This window comes from Rissa tridactyla, chromosome Z, assembly GCF_028500815.1.
Source record: "Rissa tridactyla isolate bRisTri1 chromosome Z, bRisTri1.patW.cur.20221130, whole genome shotgun sequence".
Classification (NCBI taxonomy): Eukaryota; Metazoa; Chordata; class Aves; order Charadriiformes; family Laridae; genus Rissa; species Rissa tridactyla.
The window spans coordinates 67,062,688-67,082,978 of NC_071497.1; the positions used below are offsets into that span (position 1 = coordinate 67,062,688).

At 41.8% G+C, this 20,291-nt stretch overlaps 2 protein-coding genes across 8 annotated transcripts in view; both read right to left on the minus strand.

Annotated features, from left to right (window-relative positions):
* Nucleotides 1-3,128: 3,128 nt before the first annotated feature.
* SETD9 (SET domain containing 9) lies at nucleotides 3,129-13,994 on the minus strand. 5 transcript variants are annotated; one of them, XM_054184889.1, is made up of 7 exons: nucleotides 13,861-13,994; nucleotides 13,544-13,717; nucleotides 12,753-13,117; nucleotides 10,874-10,997; nucleotides 9,565-9,680; nucleotides 8,228-8,333; nucleotides 3,131-6,138 (listed from the first exon to the last, which is right to left on the minus strand). In XM_054184889.1, the coding sequence occupies exons 2-7, from the start codon at nucleotides 13,564-13,566 to the stop codon at nucleotides 6,051-6,053; spliced, it is 822 nt and encodes a 273-aa protein (XP_054040864.1). In that variant the 5' UTR covers nucleotides 13,567-13,717; nucleotides 13,861-13,994; the 3' UTR covers nucleotides 3,131-6,050. The 5 variants fall into 5 exon arrangements, with proteins under 5 accessions (XP_054040867.1, XP_054040864.1, XP_054040866.1 ...); XM_054184891.1 differs by having other exon boundaries at nucleotides 13,520-13,717; XM_054184890.1 differs by having other exon boundaries at nucleotides 13,544-13,714; nucleotides 13,861-13,965.
* Nucleotides 13,995-17,361: 3,367 nt separating this feature from the next.
* Nucleotides 17,362-20,291, minus strand: part of MAP3K1 (mitogen-activated protein kinase kinase kinase 1) — a 63,824-nt gene continuing 60,894 nt past the window's right edge. For all 3 annotated transcript variants that reach the window (XM_054185488.1, XM_054185487.1, XM_054185486.1), the window contains one exon: nucleotides 17,362-20,049. In XM_054185488.1, coding sequence (XP_054041463.1) covers nucleotides 19,900-20,049 — 150 coding nt within the window. In that variant the 3' untranslated portion in view covers nucleotides 17,362-19,899. The remainder of the gene's footprint in view (nucleotides 20,050-20,291) is intronic.

Consider the following 20,291-nt stretch of genomic DNA (forward strand, 5'->3'; position numbering starts at 1 on the left):
GTAATGAGCTTTGCTTCCTATTAGCGTTTCAGAAAACCCGTAACAGTTTGTTGTCATTTAGACAATTACTCTTATCACCTGATGACCCCTCCCCATCCCAGAAGGGGAACTGGGGAAAACAAGGAAACATGAGGGCTGAAATATAAACAGATTTAATAGGATAAGACTAAATAATTAACAATAATAATAAAAAAACAGTATTGCTACTGATACTAATATAAGATATACAAGAACGATACTCAGCCCATTCTATCAGTAGAAGCTGTGCACTCCCTGCAACGGACAGCAAATGTGGGACACGGCAGGTGCTGCAACTTTGGGAGGAAGGGAAGGGCTCAGGGGTCCGGCACCAGGGCAAGGAGCTCTCTGGACCGCTGCCATCAAGGGAGACAGAAAAACTCTCAGCAACCTTTCTAATTTATATTGAATGTGAGGATCATGGTGTGAAATAGTCCTGTTGGCCACTTGGGTCAAGTGCCCAGGTCTTGCTCCTCCTCATCCCTGTACCTGGCAAGGCTCGAAAGCACTGAGACCTTGAAACCCGTATACCATAGCTGGCTACAAAGTAAATATTTGCACAAATTCAGACAAATTCAGAGTTCTCCCAAAAGTGGAGTTTTCCATGCATTAGAAGAGAAATTAGTCCTGTGTTGCTCAACCCACACTTCCTCTGATGAAGAAGAGGTGCAAGGTAAGTGTCTTTGTAATGATGGTTGATACAAGGTGCAAAACAAAATACTTCTCCAGAACTGTGGTGGCAGGCTGCACCTCCCTTTTTGTAGTGGTTTATGTTGTTAGAATAAATCATAATGACCAACCGCATCTAATCCTTTCTTGTTTTGATGCAACTGTTAGCCTTACAATGCTGGAGTCTTAAAAATGGTTTTAATTAGTACAGGTATGTGTAAGGTAAACCTCTGCCCCCAACTCAGTAGTTCCTTACTTCCATTTCCATTAAACTAATCTCAGGACACTTCTGCTACTAAAAAGATAAGCAGCCCCTGAAGTCCTTACGGTGCTTGGCTACCTGGTGCCTAAGTCCTCGTTTTGTCCACAAAATGCCAGGCAGCAAAGACTAGAAGCATAAACCCCAGTGACTGGTTTGCTAAAGCACTTTTTACTAGTTCTTGGCTTTCTCTTCCCCTTCTGTGGGGAGTTTAGCACTCCCAGCAAATCTTGGCCCTGCGGTACGGGAGGAGGCCAGGGTGCCTCAGCAGAAACATGCTCTCCTGCTGTCTCCGAGGGCCTCCCCCTGCTTGAGGTGTGCCTGCTTGTCCCCGCCCGCTCCTTTGCCTCGGTGCTGGGACACCTCTGTCTGCTCCCCAAACGGACTTAACACAGTCCGTTATCTCTGCAGAAGAGTTATTGACTCGTCTTTCCATGTTGCCAGGTGAGCTCCAGAACTAGCACAGGGAAGAAGGAGCACGCAGCTACAGCAGGCAATGAGGAGCTGCTGGGTAAGTACAGCATCACCTTTATATGCAAAAAATAAAAAAAAAAGTGCCTCTTAAAGCATGGCTTCATAAGATCCAATGAGTCAAATTAGAAACAGGCAGCCACCATAAAGGCTTCCCACTGGCTCTGTCCCCTCTCTTGAGCTGCTGCAGCTCCCTGCAATTGCAGACAACAAAACAAGTGAGAGCCTGGGGTTTGTGGTGGTGTCACCATGTTTAGCGAGTCAGATCAGCTCATGGTGAGGGCTGATGAGCAGCGGCCAGGAAGGAATGGTGGCTTGGAGAGCAGGGGAGGAGGGACAGATGAGCAGCATCATTCACCACGCTCACATCTTTCCCCCTCTCCTCCTACTGAGTGCCATGGGAGTCTCCTGGGGAACTGTTGCCTCTACCCCAGTCCCACTTAGGTATATGTATATTTGTATAGAAACACACCTCTGTGTGTGTATATATATATATAATCACAGAATCATGGAATCGTCTAGGTTGGAGGGGACCTTTCAGGTCATTGAGTCCAACCATCAACCTAACACCGACAAAAACAACACGAAACCATGTCCCTAAGCACCATGTCTACCAATCTCTTAAATACCTCCAGGGATGACAACCCCACTGCTTCCCTGGGCAACCTGTTAGAATCATAAAATCTTCATGGTTGGAAAGGACCTTTGAGATCATCGAGTCCAACCATACACACACGAAAAAACAAACAAACAAACAAAAACAAAAAAAAAACCCAAACGTATTATAACATATATGAATGTGTATATATATATATATACACACATATATGAATATATATACACACACGCATACCCTTCAGTAGTTTCACGGGCTATGTTTATTTCAGTGCCTGACAAACTCATTTGCCGGAGCACCTCTGCTATGAGGACAGGCTGAGAGAGTTGGGGTTGTTCAGCCTGGGAAAGAGAAGGCTCCAGGGAGACCTTATAGCAGCCTTCCTTCCAGCACCAGAAGGGGACCTACAGGAGAGATGAAGAGGGACTCTTTAGCAGGGAGTGTAGCAATAGGATGAGGGGTAACGGTTTTAAACTGAAAGAGGGGAGATTTAAATTGGATATCAGGAAGAAATTCTTTACTGTGAGGGTGGTGAGGCACTGGAACAGGTTGCCCAGGGAAGTTGTGGCTGCCCCATCCCTGGAGGTGTTCAAGGCCAGGCTGGATGGGGCTTTGAGCAGCCTGGTCTAGTGGGAGGTGTCCCTGCCCATGGCAGGGGGTTGGAACAAGATGATCTTTATGGTCCCTTCCAACCCCAACTATTCCATGATTCTGTTCTATGACATTTACCAGAGGGGTAAGGAGTTCAGACAAATCCAGGAAAAATAAGCCTAAAACTCTCTGTGCAGTGGCAAACCTTTCCACTTTCCCCCTGCACTCCTGGTTTTCTTCTTATGTTGGCGTGGTGTGATAGAGCCCAGATGATACTCTATCACTCGCCTCCTCAGCAGGACCAGGGGGAGAAAGGAAGACGAAAAAGAACTTGTGGGGCAAGATAAAGGCAGTTTAAAAATGCAAAGGCTGCACAGAAGCAAAGGAAAAGTGAAATACGTATTGCCCACTTCCCATCAGCAGGCGATGTCCAACCACTGCCTGGGAAGCAGGGCCTCAGTACGCATAGTGGATGGTCCAGAAGACAAATGGCTTAATAACGAATGACCCCTCCCCTCCTCCTTTCCCTTAGCTTTTATAGGTGAGCATGATGTCATTCTGTATGCAATATCTCTTTGCTCAGCTTGGGACAGCTGTCCTGGCTGTGTTCCCTCATAACCTCTTGCCCACCCCCAGCCTACTGGACTTGGTGGTGAGGGGGTTTGAAAGATGACCCTGTCGCCATGCGAGCATTGCTCAGCAGTAGCCAAAACAGGGGGTGTCACCAGCCCTGCTAGCCACCCGTGCAGCGCAGAGTGCTGCAGGGGCTACTGCAGGCAAAGCCAGGCACAATACCACTGGTGATCCTCACCAAGGATCCCAGCCAGCACATCACAGCCGGCAACAGATTTAAACATACAAATCCTCTCTGTAATTAGTACAGTATTTTAACACATGCAGACCATGGGCTTGCATCTGGGAGAAGGACTTTGTGGATCTGGCCTGTCAGTACTTGAAACTACCTTAAATTTTAGTTTGATTTTCCTTCTTCTACCACTAAGTGTACAGGCATACAGAGGCAGAGTTAGCCAAGTCCCTAGTTTTAGGGAATTCCAAAGAAAATCATCCAGGCAAAGCATCTTTCAAGAAAGAGATTGTATTTACTGTAACGAATAATTTATTATTAACAAGCCATAAATAGGCTGCATAAAGAATTTTACTGGGTTATTACTGGATTGCACCTTACATTTGAAGTGCCTCCTCCTCTCTCCCAGGCACTGGCACTGTGGGGTTGGTGGTAATGAACGGGCACACAGGGAACTAGAATGACTTTCACTTTTAATGAAGAGATAGGAATCTAAAGATGAGAAGGAAGACTCTGACATACCTGAAGCCCTTTCACAGGCTGTAGCACTTTACTGGACCGTTATTTCTACTCTTTCATCTTCCTCTCTCCTGCCGTCCCTATGTTGTGCTGCTTCCTGCTCAGAAGTACCACCAGACTGCACCTCCTCCTCCTCCTGACACTTTTTGCCTTTCTGTAGCCACCAGCAGACAGAATTCAATTGCTGTTTCTGCCAGTTGCAGGCCAGGTCTTGCTTTCCCTCACGTATGAGCAGTCCCTGAAGCAGGCTGTCAGGTTTCCATATTCCAGCAAGTAGAATCCAGTCCCATGTGCCCCCTTAGCACCAGTAACCCACACTTCGGCACGGCGACCCTCCGCTACCACACAACTTTCACATCCAGCAGGCAGCCAGTGCAGTAAAGCAAGCCGTTCTCAATAAATAAGTTGTAAACCTGAGGCCCACAGTCATCAGACAGGAGTATACTGTCAAATCTGGTCATTTATAAAGTATTAACAGGTGTAGAATGAAATAGCTGGAGTAATCTATGCCCTTGTATGACAGTATCTTTGCCTGGAGAGCACCTGCCTTTCCTGGCGTGCAGAGACTAGTATTCCTCACCTGCCCACAAACGCCGACCTGCTGAGCTAAGCAATGCTGCAGGCACCCCGACAACCAGCCTCCTCTTTGGAGATCAAGAGATGCCCAATAACCTCCTCCCAGAGAGAGCTGGGGAGGAGGCCCGGTTCAGGAGGTGGTGGACAAGGGTACTCTTCAGCAGACTGGAGATCACTACCTGCTCTGCTGTTACCACACAGTGAAGACACAAGGACTGTCACTTAGAAGTTGCCCCAGCATCTTCATAAAACTCGTACAACCCATGCTGAGCCACATGGCACTACCTCATAGCTCTGCTATTTAAATCTTCCTGAAAAAGCCAGCCTTCTCTGGCTGAGGAGAAGTTCCAGATGAATATGAAAGACAAGGTTGAGGCTTGGAAGGAGACCAAGTAACACAGACACCAAAAAGCTTTGCACTCTGAAAGAAGACGAGCTGCTTCTGCTGCTAAGCAAGGCACCTTGGCTGCCCCAATCACTACCAGCTTTGTTAGAGCACACCATTTCCCATTCCTCCACAAATTCATCAGGAGGCTTGCTTGGACTTCTGCAGTAAATACTGGGATATTTTTCTTTCCCAAGTTGTTTACCCAGACCCGAAGACTGACAAGCTGTCTCTTGTCTACTTTCTGAAGGTCGTTTGCAGACAGGAAGAATTAATGTGGGAAGGGCTCGTTCTGTTTATGCCAGTAACTCATTAAAAAAAAAATATACAGCACACTTGGTTGGCATTATTTCCTCCAGCTATGCGCAACATGAAGTTCTCTCTCTCGGAGAATAAAAGCTATGAAAGTTGCCACATGCCAGGAAACTTTCACTAAACCACTGAAACTAGGACTAGACAGGGCTTCAAGATACATCCCGCCTTTCCTCCTACCCCAAGGCAGGCACAACTAAAGCCAGTGGCTCAAGCTGGCCTCTTGATGACAGCGCACCATGCAGGCGTATCTGAAGTGCATATTAGCACTGTTCCAAAACTGGCTTCACAAAAGATATGGACAACTGGCTACAATGGAATACTTTCTAAAAGGAAACAGGTACCGAAGGGACCAACTCCAAGAAAACCAGAACGAGAACTAGTAATTACCATGAACTATAAGGATTCTCTGAGGAATACGTCACAAGAGGGAAGTCTTTTTACAAATGGTGTCCATTGTAAGCATGAGAAATGAAATGGCAAAAATATTAAAACTGAGCCACAGTTACAGACAACTGTGCAAACTGCAAGATTAAACGACATGTCCAAAACTTAGTATTTTATTTTGTGAGCTACTGTATGGGCAGCTGAGCAACAATAAGCAACAATATCAACACCAGCAGACAGCTGAGAACCTAACGATGTAAACAGTTAAACGTTCACCTCTGCATCAAGTGTGAAGTGCTGTCAGGGAAACACAAGCCTGCAGCTTGCTTTCTAAATGGTACAGCTACAGCCCTCCATTATGTAAAAATGCTCACGAAGCTTGACATACACATGCAGTAAGCATTTTAATGACACAGATTTCTTCAGTCTTGAGTCTATTCACTCAGTTGACAACAGTGTAGTAATTAGAAAAAAGTTCTTCTCCTTGCTTGATGTCTCTGAGAGTGACAAGCACTACACACCTCAGGTGGCTGTAAAAAAAGGAAATGCAAAACATGTAGAAGTGAACAATTATATTTCCCTTTTAATTTTTTTTAATTCTTCATGGCATGGAGCTAAAACAATGGCTCTGTCTAGATTACTTTTCGGAGTAACACACATAATGCAGGCCAAGGAGCCTGGAAAAACAACACTGAAATACAGACAGCAAATATAAGCAAAACGAACATAATTACCAAAACCAGCACAGCCTATGTGAGTATGCAAATAATGTTTCCACTCACACAACTATTCAGAAATAAAAAGAATTAGTCAAGACAGAGAAAAAGCCAGAGACAGGAGGAGAAGCTACAGCAAAGTTCATGGAGCAAAAATCATTCCTTTAGACATGCTTACCCACAAGTGCTATCTGGCTAAACCTGCTCCAGCTAAAAATCTGAACTGCACCAGAGACCTGCTGCAACCTATGATGATGGGTGAATTCTCCATAAACCCAATCTGAAATCAGTGGCTTGCAGTTTTCTTACACAGAGATTTTAGGAACCCACCCTGCTAAACTTCCTTTAAGTAAATGACCATGCCCTAAAGCTGAAGTATCTACTCTAGGAAGGAGCGCACCTTCTTCTGATGCTGATGAATGTGAAAGCAAAAAACATCATCAACCCAAAGAGTCCCCACTACTAAGAAATCTAGTGTGAGGCTATTTTGAAACAAATCAAAAAAACACAAAAATGTAAACAAGTACTAAGAACTCCTTTACAAGACAGAAACCAGATTACCTATGTTCTCAGCACCGTAAATATCAGTATCAAAACAAGAAGCTAGAAGCAGATGGGATCTCATCTAGCGGCTGTACACTGGGAGAACTGATGACTAATAACTGCATTTTCTTGGACAGATTCCAAGGAAAAAAGCAAAAATTCCCCCTTCCTGAAATCGTCCCGTAGCTTAGTTCTGCTCATTGTGCTTTCACACTTCAAGTACAGCATCCAGACTTCCTGCAAATTCAATCTCGCTGCTTCTCTTATTATCATTTATTTACTTACCTGCAGATTACAAATGCGTCTTTAACCTTGCCTCAACAAAGTCTAAGTTTAATCAGAAAAGTCATTTTTCCAGTATGCGCCATAACTTTCTTCAGTCAAATTTCAGTTTTAAAAAAGCTCTAGAATTACATTAGAAGTCCAGATTATCTGCCCTAAAATCCTTATATATCCTCTAAATGAAAAGGATTATTTAGTTCCTGAAGGTAGCAACTGGTCCAGAGACACAAGTTTCTCTGGTGTGTTAAATTCAGTACCAACATTATATCTTACTTTCTCACAGCTTGAAAGTTATTCTCCACTGCATCACAGTACAGGACACTCACTGCCAGACATACTGTCTGTTCTTGTTGCCCATATTGTTCCTGGTACATATTCATCTAATTGTCATTTTTCCCACATTTCCAAACGAAAATCTGAGAAAGGTTTCCAAGTGTTTTAATTTGTAAAAGAGGTGGATTGTCAGGTCACAGTGAGGATGTTGTAATTGTGTAGTGTAACTAAAAGTCACGTGCTTTTATACTACATAGTGTTTCACTTGTCTCAATACAAAATAATTTTAGGTTTCTTCCTTGCAAATTCATCTGCTTATTCCTCACATAAGCAGAAGACATGGAGAACAGGACAGTAAGAAGCCTAAATCTCAACTACCTCATAAGGGCTTTAACTGGTTAAGGGTTGCTACCTACATTTGAAATACATATTAAAAACCTCAGTACTGTAATCCAAGCAAATACAGCTAGTGCTTTATGGGATTCAGAAGAATCACACGTTAGTGTTAACACTGCTTATCAAACTGTCTTCAGAGCTAGACGTTGATCTCACTTGTGAAGATGTGGAAACAGGAACAAAAAGAAATAGTCTTGTAAACCACTTGAAATCATTCTATTCAGAGAGCTAACTCTTCCATAGAGGTGCATGCTTTTGTGCAACTCATTGTCATATGAACTAATAGTATTCTTCAGCCATATTTGTCTTTTTTATACACACAGTATGCTTTGTATCGTACAAATCTAGGAGGTCTATACAGTATGCTTTGTATCATACAAATCTAGGAGGTCTTTGATTCACTGCTAACCTGTCTATCTCATGGCTGTAGACGATGTTTGGAAGATACTGTTTCAGTTCTACTGGAAAATATTCCGGCACATCAAACTCCTGGTAACACACGTTGGCTGCTTTTTCTAGAAATAAGGGGGAAAAAAAAAGTCTCTATGATACTGAGAAAATCTTACGTAGGCCTTAGATATGTGTAAAAATATGAAATGAGCTGCTGCTTCAGTACCAGATGCTTCATCAAGCCTGAAAACCATGCCTCTGTTGGGAGCTGCTACACTCCTCTGAAGCCGTATTTTGAATTTACACGAGATACACAACCAACTATAGGACCTTTAATTCATTCTCGCTGCATTAAACAGGATGACCCAATTATCAACACATGTATGAAGGGGCATAACTTGCACAGTGCCAGGGGCAGCTTACAGCGTGGCTAAATGTTGTTAATATACTGCATTTGCTTTTACAGTTAAAATAAAAAACTTGAAAAAACTTTTCCTGGTGGCAAAATATGTCATAAATACAGCCAGGAAGAATATCACCATCTGCCCATCAGGAAAAAGGGAATTTTATTTACATGCACATGGGACCTGGAAGAAACAGTTTCACGGCACAGACCTTTGTCTCCGTGCCAGTAAATACTTGGTTTGCCACTCCAGCAACCTTTCTGGATGCTGCTTGGAGGCAGTGTCTTTAGCGTAATGCAGGCTCCAAAAGCCACTTAGAAGCTAGGTATGGTAGCAATTGATCTTTCTGTATCTCCATTCCCATGAGTTAGTTATTCTCCAAACCTTAAGACAAACACATGCTGTGTAAAACAGAATAAATGAAGTTCCCCTCTTCATGTCCAACAGCTAGATCATACCAACAGTTTCCTAGATTTTGTGCATAAAATTAAGGAATTTTAAAAAAGCATTATACTCCTAACTGAGCAGTGACACACTCTTACTGTACGTGTCACTGTGCGTATGGTTTTCTCATGAAGACTGCTGGAACCATACTGTGGAACTTAATCTGCAACTCTGTACTGCCTTAGCCCAGCAGTGCTTTGCCAGACATCCTTTCCCACCATTTCACGTTTTGGGATGTATGCCTTTCATTCTACATAAAAGGAAGGAGACTGGGGAATCTGCGAGAGTGAGAAAAGCACAAGGATATTTGAAGCATTGCTGCACTGAAGAATTCTAAAACCCAGCTGCCACAAAAGGTCTCAGAAACTCTTTATCCCTTAAGTACTTATATTGTCTTAAACAGCACTATTGCCCTTCAACATTGGTATCTGACTCTCTCTGTCACCCCCAAAATATTTTATATCCACAATGACAAACGCAAGCCTGGAAAATTTACCTGGCAACTTACCATGTGAGCAGTTGTTGACATACTGTCCCACTGCCAATGGGTTTTGCAGGGCAGATGTGAGCCAGCTCTCATCACTCATTTGAAATGGGCCAAGTTGATCTCTCCTGCTGCAAGACCTGAAATGACCGGCAGCGTTAATGTTAATCACTGCTCCTTCCCTTAACAGATTACCTGTAATTCCTCCTGTAGAAATGGCCACGGTTGCTGGGTAACGTTACAGCTGCCCAGCCCACCTGGGAGACAGGATAACACTGGGGTGCGGACTGGGGGGCATGTGGGCAGACCAACACCTTGATGAACTTTAAGGAGTAGATTTAAACCACCCACTAGTGTGTGGTGTCTTTCAGAATCTGTACAACCACCATGTACAATTCTAGAAACCAACATCAAACGTTACCATGACAGAAACGTCCTCACATCTCACTCATCTCTAAAGATGTGATGGCTCCTTAGTATCAACCTCAAACTCACTCCCAGAATTAAAATCTGGTATTAGTAGGTATTAGCATTCAGACTGTGTATTATTTTAGATTGTTCTGCTTGTTATTAGTTTTATCTTCTCTTTGTGTCATATTTAAACACAAATTGCTACAGATTATATTTTAAGGTAAGCTAAAACAGTCCAGGCTAGCTGCATCACTTGAAGTTCAGGTTGGTCATTAGGAAAAGGTTTTTCAGTGAGAGGGTGGCTGGTCCCTGTAACAGGCTCACTAGGGCACCAAGCCAGTCAGCGTTCAAGGAGTGTCTGGATGATGCTCTAAGCCGTATTGTTTAGTTTTAGGTAGTCCTGTGGGGAGGATGCAGTTGGACTTGACGATCCTTATGGGTCCCTCCCAACGTGAGATATTATTATTGTTATTATTGTTATTGCTCCCTTCTTAAGTCCTGCCCATCTGTAGACCAGAGCTGAAGTGACCAGATTTATCCTTTTTGTATCAGCAAGCCCATATAGAGGCTTTTATTTATTATTTTTTTATCCATTAAGCAGATTTGAGTAACAGCTCAGGAGCATTTAAAAATGTCATGCTACATCCTGTTCCTATTAAAACTGGAGCACGATGTAGCTTTACAGGAAACAAGTCTCTGTATATCAAAACGCATCTCAACAGCATTACAGATGAAGACAAAAGTACGTAACAGATCACATCCAGCACCTCTTCCTTTGTGTTGTTTGCATTATGAGATACACATAGGTGGACGATATTCAAATATAATTCAATTTATGGTAAGACAACAGGGAACTGAGACTGTTAGTACCACTGTTTTAAATCAGTGGAGTGACAATCCCCCATTTCTTTTGACCGCTTACCTGTACACTGATCTTGACAGTCCTCTATCATTCCCATCAATAAGGATGCCATCTATGCACCTAAAAATAAAGGGATTGCCAAGGGACTGGAAAAAGATGGGCTCATGCTTTCTGTATACTGTGCCTGTTGTAAGACAGATACGATTATTTCAGAGAAATTAAGTTAACTGTCAGAATGGGGTTACAATATCATCCAGCCCCCTCCACACAGAAACTCAAAGGGGGTAGGAGAGAACTACTCTCTCAGTTAACATTAACACTTGTAAACCTGCAAGCTTTTAGATACATCTTTGTGGGATGCAAAAAAAAAAAAAAAAATCTACGTGAGATGAGATATTCCAAAGAGAGGAGTCATTGAGGGGAACCATTAAAGAGGAGGCCTGTGTCCAGTAGTGAGAGGTAGATAAACCACCATAGCCAAATGTCCTGCTTCTGAGAGGAAACATCAAGTGACATTTGTTCCAAGAAAGTGCAGCTGAAGATATTAAGGTGTTTTGTTACTACTGCGTCATCATACTTTGAAAAGCACACTGACAGCAAAAAACCTGAAACACCTCCCTCTGCCACCCTGATCAGAGATTTTGCTTGGTACAGGAGAGGGGAAACGACAAAGCAAGAACAGGCAAATCATTTCAGCAGACCATTTCCCAAATCTGTGGGCAGGATTTAACCTGTCCCGAGTTCTAAGCACAGAAAAATGACATCAGACTGGCGTGCAGTTTTTCATGATATTGCAGTCCTGCATCCCTCACATCCGCTGTATCTTCAGCAACCCTCTGCAGGAATCCTTTGTTGCAATCTCACGAGGAGCTAGGTGAAGGCTCTGCTGGCAGGCTGCACTCACTGCAACAGGCAGGAGAGCGCTGACCTGCTCTCTCCACAGGGTCCCTTGCCCAGCCAGCAGCCTTGCAGTTTCCTTCTATGAAAAGGAAAAGCAGAAAAGGAAGGCATTTCAACAGCTCATCCTCTTCTTATTGCTAGATGAGCTTCTAGAGAAGATCCTCAATGAGCCTACACTCACGCTTAATATGTGCCTGAAATCTGAAGTGAGCTGCAAGAAGGCAGGCTCATTCCCTGCGATTGTCATTTGGCAATTAGTCAGTTTACCAGTCAACGGTAATGGCCAGACACTCCTGCTCTGGAATGGCAAAACATGCTCCGCTGCCCAGTGCTTGGACTGGTCCCGATCCTGCAATGCTGGCACAAGCTACACACTGCATGCAGGGGATGATTCTGTTGACAGATGAAACACAAACAAATCCAAAGCATTTCAGCAGAGCTGTCCTAGCCTGGCCTTACTGTCAGAATTACAAATCTTTTTAAGAAATGTAAGCAAATACAGTTCCACGAAATGAGGAGGAGGAACAGAGAAGCGCTGATTTTCCAAACGTGCTTTATGGAAGAAACTTCCACTAAATAAAGGTTTTATTTTCATTCTCCAATCTGTTATTTTTGTGCTTTGAAAAAGTTCATACTGTTGTCAGCTCATCTATATGGAGATCTCAAAACCTCATTTTAGAGATGCTTATCCAAAAAAGAAACTCCAAAGAATTGTTTAGTTCATCTACTTGAAATTGCTCCCATGCATTTGTGTGTAAAGAATCTGAAACAACTTTTCTAGCAGCTGAAAAATCAGAGTACTGAAAGGTTTTTTTGTAAGCAAAATTATACCCCCTTTCCAAATATTCTGTTTCTTATTTCCAAAAGAACTGTAGTCAGTTTACACAAAAATATTCTCATTCACCATAACCTGTTATTTTGTTAGGGAATGATGAGCATAAAACTGGTAAAATAAAAATTAGTGTATAACTTTGGCATTCTATAATAAAATGGTCAGAAATCATATCTAACTTAATCAGAAAAAAGAACATTCCATTACCAGGATACATAGATACAAGCGTCCCTTTTGGTACAAAACCTTTGGTAACAAAGACTCCAGTCCCAGCAGAAACCAGGGAACTACGGTCTCGAGTAAGACTGAACCCCAGTGTATTAAACAGAACTTCCTCCGGACTAAATACATGTTGGCTCTGATGGTTACATGAATTTACTTCTGATTGCTTCTGCTCAACAGTCACTAATTCCATATATTTACATCTGATTTCTGGAAGTAAGGCCAAAATATGTGCTTGTCTACTTAAGTCATTTATGAAGAGAGCTTTAAATATTTTCAGTAGTGTTTCAAAGACATCTTCATCAGAGATAATTTTGTCTTGAGAGCTTTCGGGAACATATCGGAGGGTCCTGTAAAGAAAGAGAAATTGAGATTACATTTTTCCTAAATAAAATACGTAAGAGCCATTTTACAGCAGCAACTTATACGAACTGTCGCTTCAAACAAACCCAAACTCTAAAGAATATTCTTTCACACCTGTCCTACTATAAAACCACCATCTGTGTATTTACAGCAAAGCAAGTAGGTTAAACCCCACTGAGCTCTTAGTGACAAACACAACAAAAATCAAATGTATGTGATTATCAAAGTGTTTGTGTGTGTATGTATATCGAAAGTTCATTACACTTTAAATGAGGCAAAGACAAATATTACGCTAAGAAGATTTTAATTTATGCTACTTATAACAACGCCATACTCATTTAAATTCAAGCACTACTTTCACCGTTAAAAAGAGGGCAAAAACATCTTACCGAATAAAAGGAAAACCCATCTACCTAGTTTTAACGTTAAATTCCATTTTAAAGTAGCGAGGTATTCATCGAAGCGACACACAAGGCTGAAGCGCTTTGTCAAAGCGGCCGCCTCCCCGTGAAACATCTGAGTTGGCTCCCGCGCCGCCTCCGGTCACTCCCGAGAAGGGGGGAGCGGGGTCTCAGCTCCAGCAGCTACTGGAGGGGGAAAAACCCGGCGGGAAACCCACCTCAGCCCGCCAGAGGGCAGAAAAAGCCGGGGGGGGTGGGGGGGTGGAGCTCCCCGGCGAGCTGCCCTCCTCGTTACCCGGTGGCTCCCGGGACCTGCCCCTCCGCCTCACCTGCGCTTGCGGCGGAGGTTGAGGGCCAGCCAGGGCACGAAGCGGTACTTGTAGCCGTCCCACCGCCGCCTCAGGGATCGCAACATGGCGCCGGCTCCCACTGCCTCACGACCGCCCCGGGGGCACCGCCCTCTCGCGCGCCTCGCCCGCCCAAACGCCACAGCTAATCAGCGCTCCCGAGGGGCGACTAAATTTGCATACGGAGCTGCCATTGGTCGGTGCGGGGCGAGCGGCCTGTGGGGCGCCGAGGACCGAGCGGCCCCGCTCTTTCGGACGGTCCGGTTCTGTTTGGTCCTCGGCGCCCAGTGGGGTGTAATAAGAAGCAATACGCCGCCCGTGAGCTCAGACATCACTTAGGAGCATAAATAATGTATATTTTTAAGTGGTGGATAGCACCCTCGTGTAACATCGCTGGGCGTGTGACACACAAAGGCGTGAAGCGACGCCCTCAGGCTCGCCAGGCGCCATCTTGTCACTCCCTGAGGGAAGGTGGACGGTGTGGCCTGTCCTTTGCCACAGACAGCTGGGCGGGGAGCAGCTTGTGCACAGCTACCGAGAGGGGGGAGCCTGCAAGCAGTGTGAGAAACTTTGTTTGAAGCATAAGAGTTGTTAATCGACGAAACTGGACTGAAGCAGAGCTGGGAGTCCCTGTTCTTCGATGGCTGACAAGTGTGAAGAGCTGGTTTACCAAGGTGTAAAGGCATGGTAGGATTACACCAAAGAAAGAGAGAGCTGCAGGCACTGGAAAAAAACCCTCATGTCCCATGGGTGCATGCTTATAAATGTAAATACTCATACATCTCTCTCTATGTAAATAATGCGACATGACCCTTCCGTGGTTTATTAAACAATTGCAAAAGGTAAGGTCTGATACCAAAAGGAAATTTAAAAAATGATCTAGAAGCAGTGGTTGAACCCCACCTCCTTGACAATTCTGCCTCCCAGCACTATCTGATCACCTTTCCAAACTGACCCTGTGCCTGCCTCTATAGAGCCACGCTGAAGACTGTGCCTCAGACAATCCAGATCATAAAAAGAGTGGATCAATAACCCTGAGCTGAAGTCTGTGACATTTCTGTCCATGCTTGTGATTAGTATTGGGCCCTGGTGACAAGAAGACACACGTTGTGCTTTGTAGCATCATAAGTGATGGCAGCTTGGAAGGTGCAGCCTGTTTACTGGTGTAAAGCAGCGTGCGGCATTTACTGCAAGCCTAACGAGCCAAACAGAAGTGATATATTCTTCAAGTATTTACGACTCAAGTACATATGGGGTGGGGGCATAAGCTCTTTTGGTGCCACACTCTACCATCAATTGCCTGTAAAATAAGCAAAAAAAAATCTAGAGCAGAAAACAATCACTCAGCAATTATCTTCAAAAATTAACAGAGGCCCCCAAATCATTCTTTGCAAATCATTAAGAGATATCAAAGGTAATGTTACCTCCTTGGCCACTGTTCTCCCTTCTCTGCTTAGGTACCTATTTTCATAAAACTTACATCTTTGGATGCTGCTCCTTATCTACAGTTTTAGTTAAAATCTGCCAATGAAGTCAAAAGTTATTGAGAAAACAAGACAGAACGTGACAGCATGTTTCTTCCTTTCTTAGGAAACTAGTTTAAAAAATAATCATACGGAGCTAGTGCATGAGAATTTGTTTTTGGGTGAACAGAGAAATGAAACTTCAAACCACTGTCAATACTTACGCTCCTATGTCTGGACCCAAACTCGTGCCAAGAGTTTGATTTTGTGAGGCAGGCCCGCCAAAGCAATGAAACAAGCGTAATTAACTTCCCATCTCACAGCCTTGAAAATATTGATAAATTGCCTCTTGATTTACTCCATATTCACTTAAATTCTATTGTTGGCCTTGTACATCTTTTCCGAGAACAGGAACTGAGTGATGGTATATTGGAAACTGAAATAATTGAGGGAAATAAAAGGAAATGGCACAGTGGCTGCCTCAGAATGCTTTCCTGCCATCTTCTGGACTGTCTCGGTAATGACAGGGAAGAAAGGACTCGATTCACAACTTGAATTCTGGATTTCGGCAGCCGCGTGCCATAACGAGAAAACAACATCCATATTTGGCACAGTACTGCCAAATTGCCACATATTGTGGCTCTTAAAAGCAAGACTAGCCACATTCGTGATTCATCTCAGCAAGGAATACTAAGCAATGAGAGAAAAGTCAGTGAGGGAAACAGAGTGTCCTGGCAGGCAGGCAGTCGGGTCGGAGCAGCCATGTGTACGCGTTGCCCGCTCAGATGATGGAGGGGAAACACAGGATCCTCCTGACACTCCAAAACGTTCTGGAAGCAATCATCACCTTTCAGTGAGAGCTTGCAAAGATGAAACATTGTCAGACTTCAACCTATGATGTCACGTAGAACACAGAATGTAACGTTATTCCCACCAGAGAAATCAAAATGGCCACAGTTTGCTATTTGCCTGTGGAAAAACAGAACATGCCCTTTGCAAATGAAGACATTTGGTTCTATGAGTAGGCATCTTTGACATTTACTGCCAACAGCTGGGGACAGGTGATCTCTTCCATCCCTTCTTCCTAAAAAGGAGACTGCAACATTATAATTACCACACGGTACTGTAAGATTCAGGAAATCTATAGTAAATCAAATAAAGGAAGATACCATTACACGCAATTTATCTTTTATTTAATCCTTGTCATATATTTTCCTTCTTGGCATTTCAGTTAGTACATTTTTGATTTTAAAAATCAGACACTAAAATTTATCTGAAGATTTCTGCTGGTGAATTGATATGTTTGTCTCTATTTGCAGAAAGTCACATAAGTGATACTGTAGAGACTATAAAGAGAGTGATCCCTCAAAATGTAGAATTTAGTAGTCACAAAAAAGGCTACAGAACACTTGAACTAATTTTAAACTATCAAAAAAGTGATTAATATAAAAAAAATTAAAAAATCAGGAGAAAGACCAGTAACCGAAACAAGCCCTAGCTTTGAAAACATATTCAGATTGCTGGAATAAGGAAAGGCCTGTTTGCTACTTAAATCACAAGCAACAGTATAATTTCACTGAAAACATAAAATAGCAGATTAACTTCCAAGACACACCTCAGTGACTCCAGAACTGTCTAACCAAATCAGCTCACCTAACATGGTAATTAATAGTTAGATTTGAAGTAACGCAAAATTTAGACATTTAATGTTTGATCTAAGAGCATAAGCAAGTGAAGTTCATAGATACAGTGTCGTCATAAGAGAAGTTCCTACCTTTATTACCGATTGAAAAAAAAAATAGTGTTTGCTCCTACCTGTTATCTAAGCATTCTTTACTGGTATACATAAATACATATATCAGCCAGTACTTATTCATATGTGTCAGTTAATATTTGAAACTCTCTTGATATATCAAGTGTTGCATATGAAATTGTGTATAAACAGTGAAGTTCACCAGAAATATTTTATTCACACCAGTAAACTGAATGTGTTTCCTCATACAATAAGCAAAGGACAAAGTTTGTTCAAAAACTTTTATTTACTATAAAGACAAAAACCACCAAAATAGGTAAAAATTATACTATATAAAATTGGTTCAATGGGGTAAAAACTTTTAATTAAAATATCTTGATATATTTAAAATAACAAAGGATACAATGAAGCCAAATTTCTTAACCCAGAGATTTCTGTAAAATTTGCTTGCACAGTAAGGTGCTAATAGAAGTTAGCCCTTAAGCCCTGGAAGTCTTAGGAATCAGTCACATAGCAAATATAATTTCATGTGAAAGTGAACTTTGGTAGAAGAAACTCTATAGGACACCTGAGGTAGTAGAAACTGGAATAAACAGCAGTAGACGTTATTTACAACTTAAGTACCAAATAACATTAAGAACACAAAAAAATAATTACACAATACAATTTTCAGTCCAGCTTTGATCCAAAGAAAATAAGAATATTACATCACATCTGCATTTTAAAAACACCACAATTACCAGCAAGCTGAGGGAAATGCAAACAAACTCAAACAAATGCATTTGGACACTAGAGGCAGTTTGAGTTTGAAATGTGGTAGGCATGGTGATCTACAAAGTAATACTGATTAGCTGAGGTTCATCAGTTTATACAGTTTACATTTCTGCCAGAAACAGTATTAATCTGACAACTGATCTTCCAGTACATGAATTGGCAAGAGTGCATCCTTTAAAGCTTGCACATAAAAAAGACTTGGAAACAATCTTATTAGAATGAGAAATTCTAAAGTGGTAAAAAAAAAAAGTCAAGTACAAAACAGTTAAGAGCTACCAAACTTCACATTTCGGTATTATCTTTTTAACTCTTCAAAGTCTGCCAGTCTTCCAAAACAAAGGAATGTAAAATTTCCAAAATAAAGACATTCACAACTAATGACACTGCTTTTTTTATTAGTATGAGCACTATCATTTCTGTAAACTTATCTTTAAGATGTTTTACTTCCAATTTGTATTGTACATTTTTAATGTACTATAGCTTATTTATTTTGTCCTGAGTCTTTGAAAATAACCAATTCTATTTCAGTCCAACAATCCAACTGGCTTCTGAAGAGTTAAAACATCAACAGTATTTTTTTCCAAAATGGATTAAACACAATCATTATTTGATTTAAAAAGATCCCCTTTCTTAAAAAAGCAAAAGAAAAGCTGCCATTTTCCTTCAGAATTACATGCATCATAATCTAAAAACCTGCCTTTAAAATATTTTTAAAAACCTGTTTTTAAAAAAAAAAAAAACAAACAACAAACACACCTGCTTAAAAACATAAGTTTTACACTACAAGTGAAGCTTTACTTCACATTTTACTTTATCTTGCTTTTCAAGTCCAAGTTTGTTTCTTGTTAACATAAATACCTTTCTTATGGTAATATTTTTAACATTTTGAAATTAAAATATCACTAATGGCTACAGTAAATAGATGATGTACGGCAGAAGGAAAACAGCAGGTAAAACTTATTATCAGTAGAGAATATGACCTCAGTTTTGTTACACAAAAAATGAGATTTGCTCATAGCTGGCACCTGCTCCCACTGAAGTACAGGACAAAGTCTCTCATAAACTTTAACGGGAGCTGGGTTTGCAGCCTTTGACATGAAACTTCTCTACGTGATTTGCCATAAGCTGCTGCTATATGAAAAGAAGGCTCAACAACTTTCAGCATGATTCAGACTAAGCTGTTTTACGCATAACAGTCTTGGTTTTTTCTGTTTCGTTTTTTAAATAACCTATACTATCAGAGCCTTCAACACTGCCTTGTTGAAGGCAGCATTTTTTTTTTTAGTACAGATTTCCAGCAAATCTGTTTTTAAAACTCTTGTGTCAGCAAGATGTTCTATGACACAGCTTGCATCTTTTTCTAAAGACTATTTTTAAAAGATCCCCTTTCCCTGAAAGTTAAAAATACAATGAAAACAAACTTTAATTTCAAAAGAAATTACATGGCCAGCAGTAAATGCACAGTGAACTACAACTTCCTGCTCTTACTTTAAGGAAGGCAAAATGTTTTTTTAAAGTATCCATCAATGTTTGTATTTGTATAATTAAAAGGGACAGATACAGAACTTGCTCTTAACCAGTGCTGAACACTGACTAATTGCAGAACCCTCTGTTTACATCTGCATGATGTGAAATGGAACAGTGATTGCTATATTAAAATAGATCCTGAGCCCCTCAGCTGCTAATATTGCTGAAAAAGTGCTCCAAATAAAATAAAAATCACTTATCTGCTAAATAATCATGCAGATTTAAGGAAAATTGCTTTTGTGTTCACATAGAGCCAGATGTTTGAAAAGGCACAGTTTACAAATCTCTGCACAAGTTGTGAAATGTTGCATACTGAGCTTAGGTAAAGATCTTGATTTGTCAATCACATACTTAGGTAGGGTCCCCCGCTGGCCTTAAGTCCTTGATGTTTCTATCATTAAGGCCAGCAGAATAATACAAATTGCTGTGCTTGATGGCACCGCAAGACAGTTGTTGTATATTCAGTAGCATTTTCTTCAGTATATCAGCCTTATACGTAAGTAGCTACCATGTGGTACGGAAGACCGGGTGTTTCAGCAGCTCCCTTGATGGGGGTCTGTCCTGAGGTTGAAGTTCTAAACACCGAAGAGTCACATCTTTCAAGCCAGGAGACAGATGTGTAGGGACTGATGGGGCAGTAGTTGCACTAGCGATCTGAACAAAAGGAAAATAACTTCTTAGAAGTCAGTCATTCTCAAAGCCCCTCTCTTACCCCAAAAACCTTCCATGAGCTGATAATTTTCAGCTGACAAGTTGTATTTATGAGCTTTTTCTCCACTTAGCATATATCCTACTGCAGCTTGAAGATTACATTACTGCTTCCATTTTATAAAATGAAATGGGTCTTAAGTTGCCCTTACACCTATTGCCTTTCACAGTCTGCCTCTCTCCTGGCA

Coding starts and splice junctions, on each gene's coding strand:
- SETD9 (XM_054184888.1), bottom strand. CDS start 13,946: ATGTTGCGATCCCTGAGGCGGCGGTGGGACGGCTACAAGTACCGCTTC. Junction 9,681..10,873: donor CTGTCAAGATCAGTGTACAG/GTAAGCGGTCAA, acceptor CGGTCATTTCAG/GTCTTGCAGCAGGAGAGATC. Junction 8,334..9,564: donor TGTCAACAACTGCTCACATG/GTAAGTTGCCAG, acceptor CCTTATTTCTAG/AAAAAGCAGCCAACGTGTGT.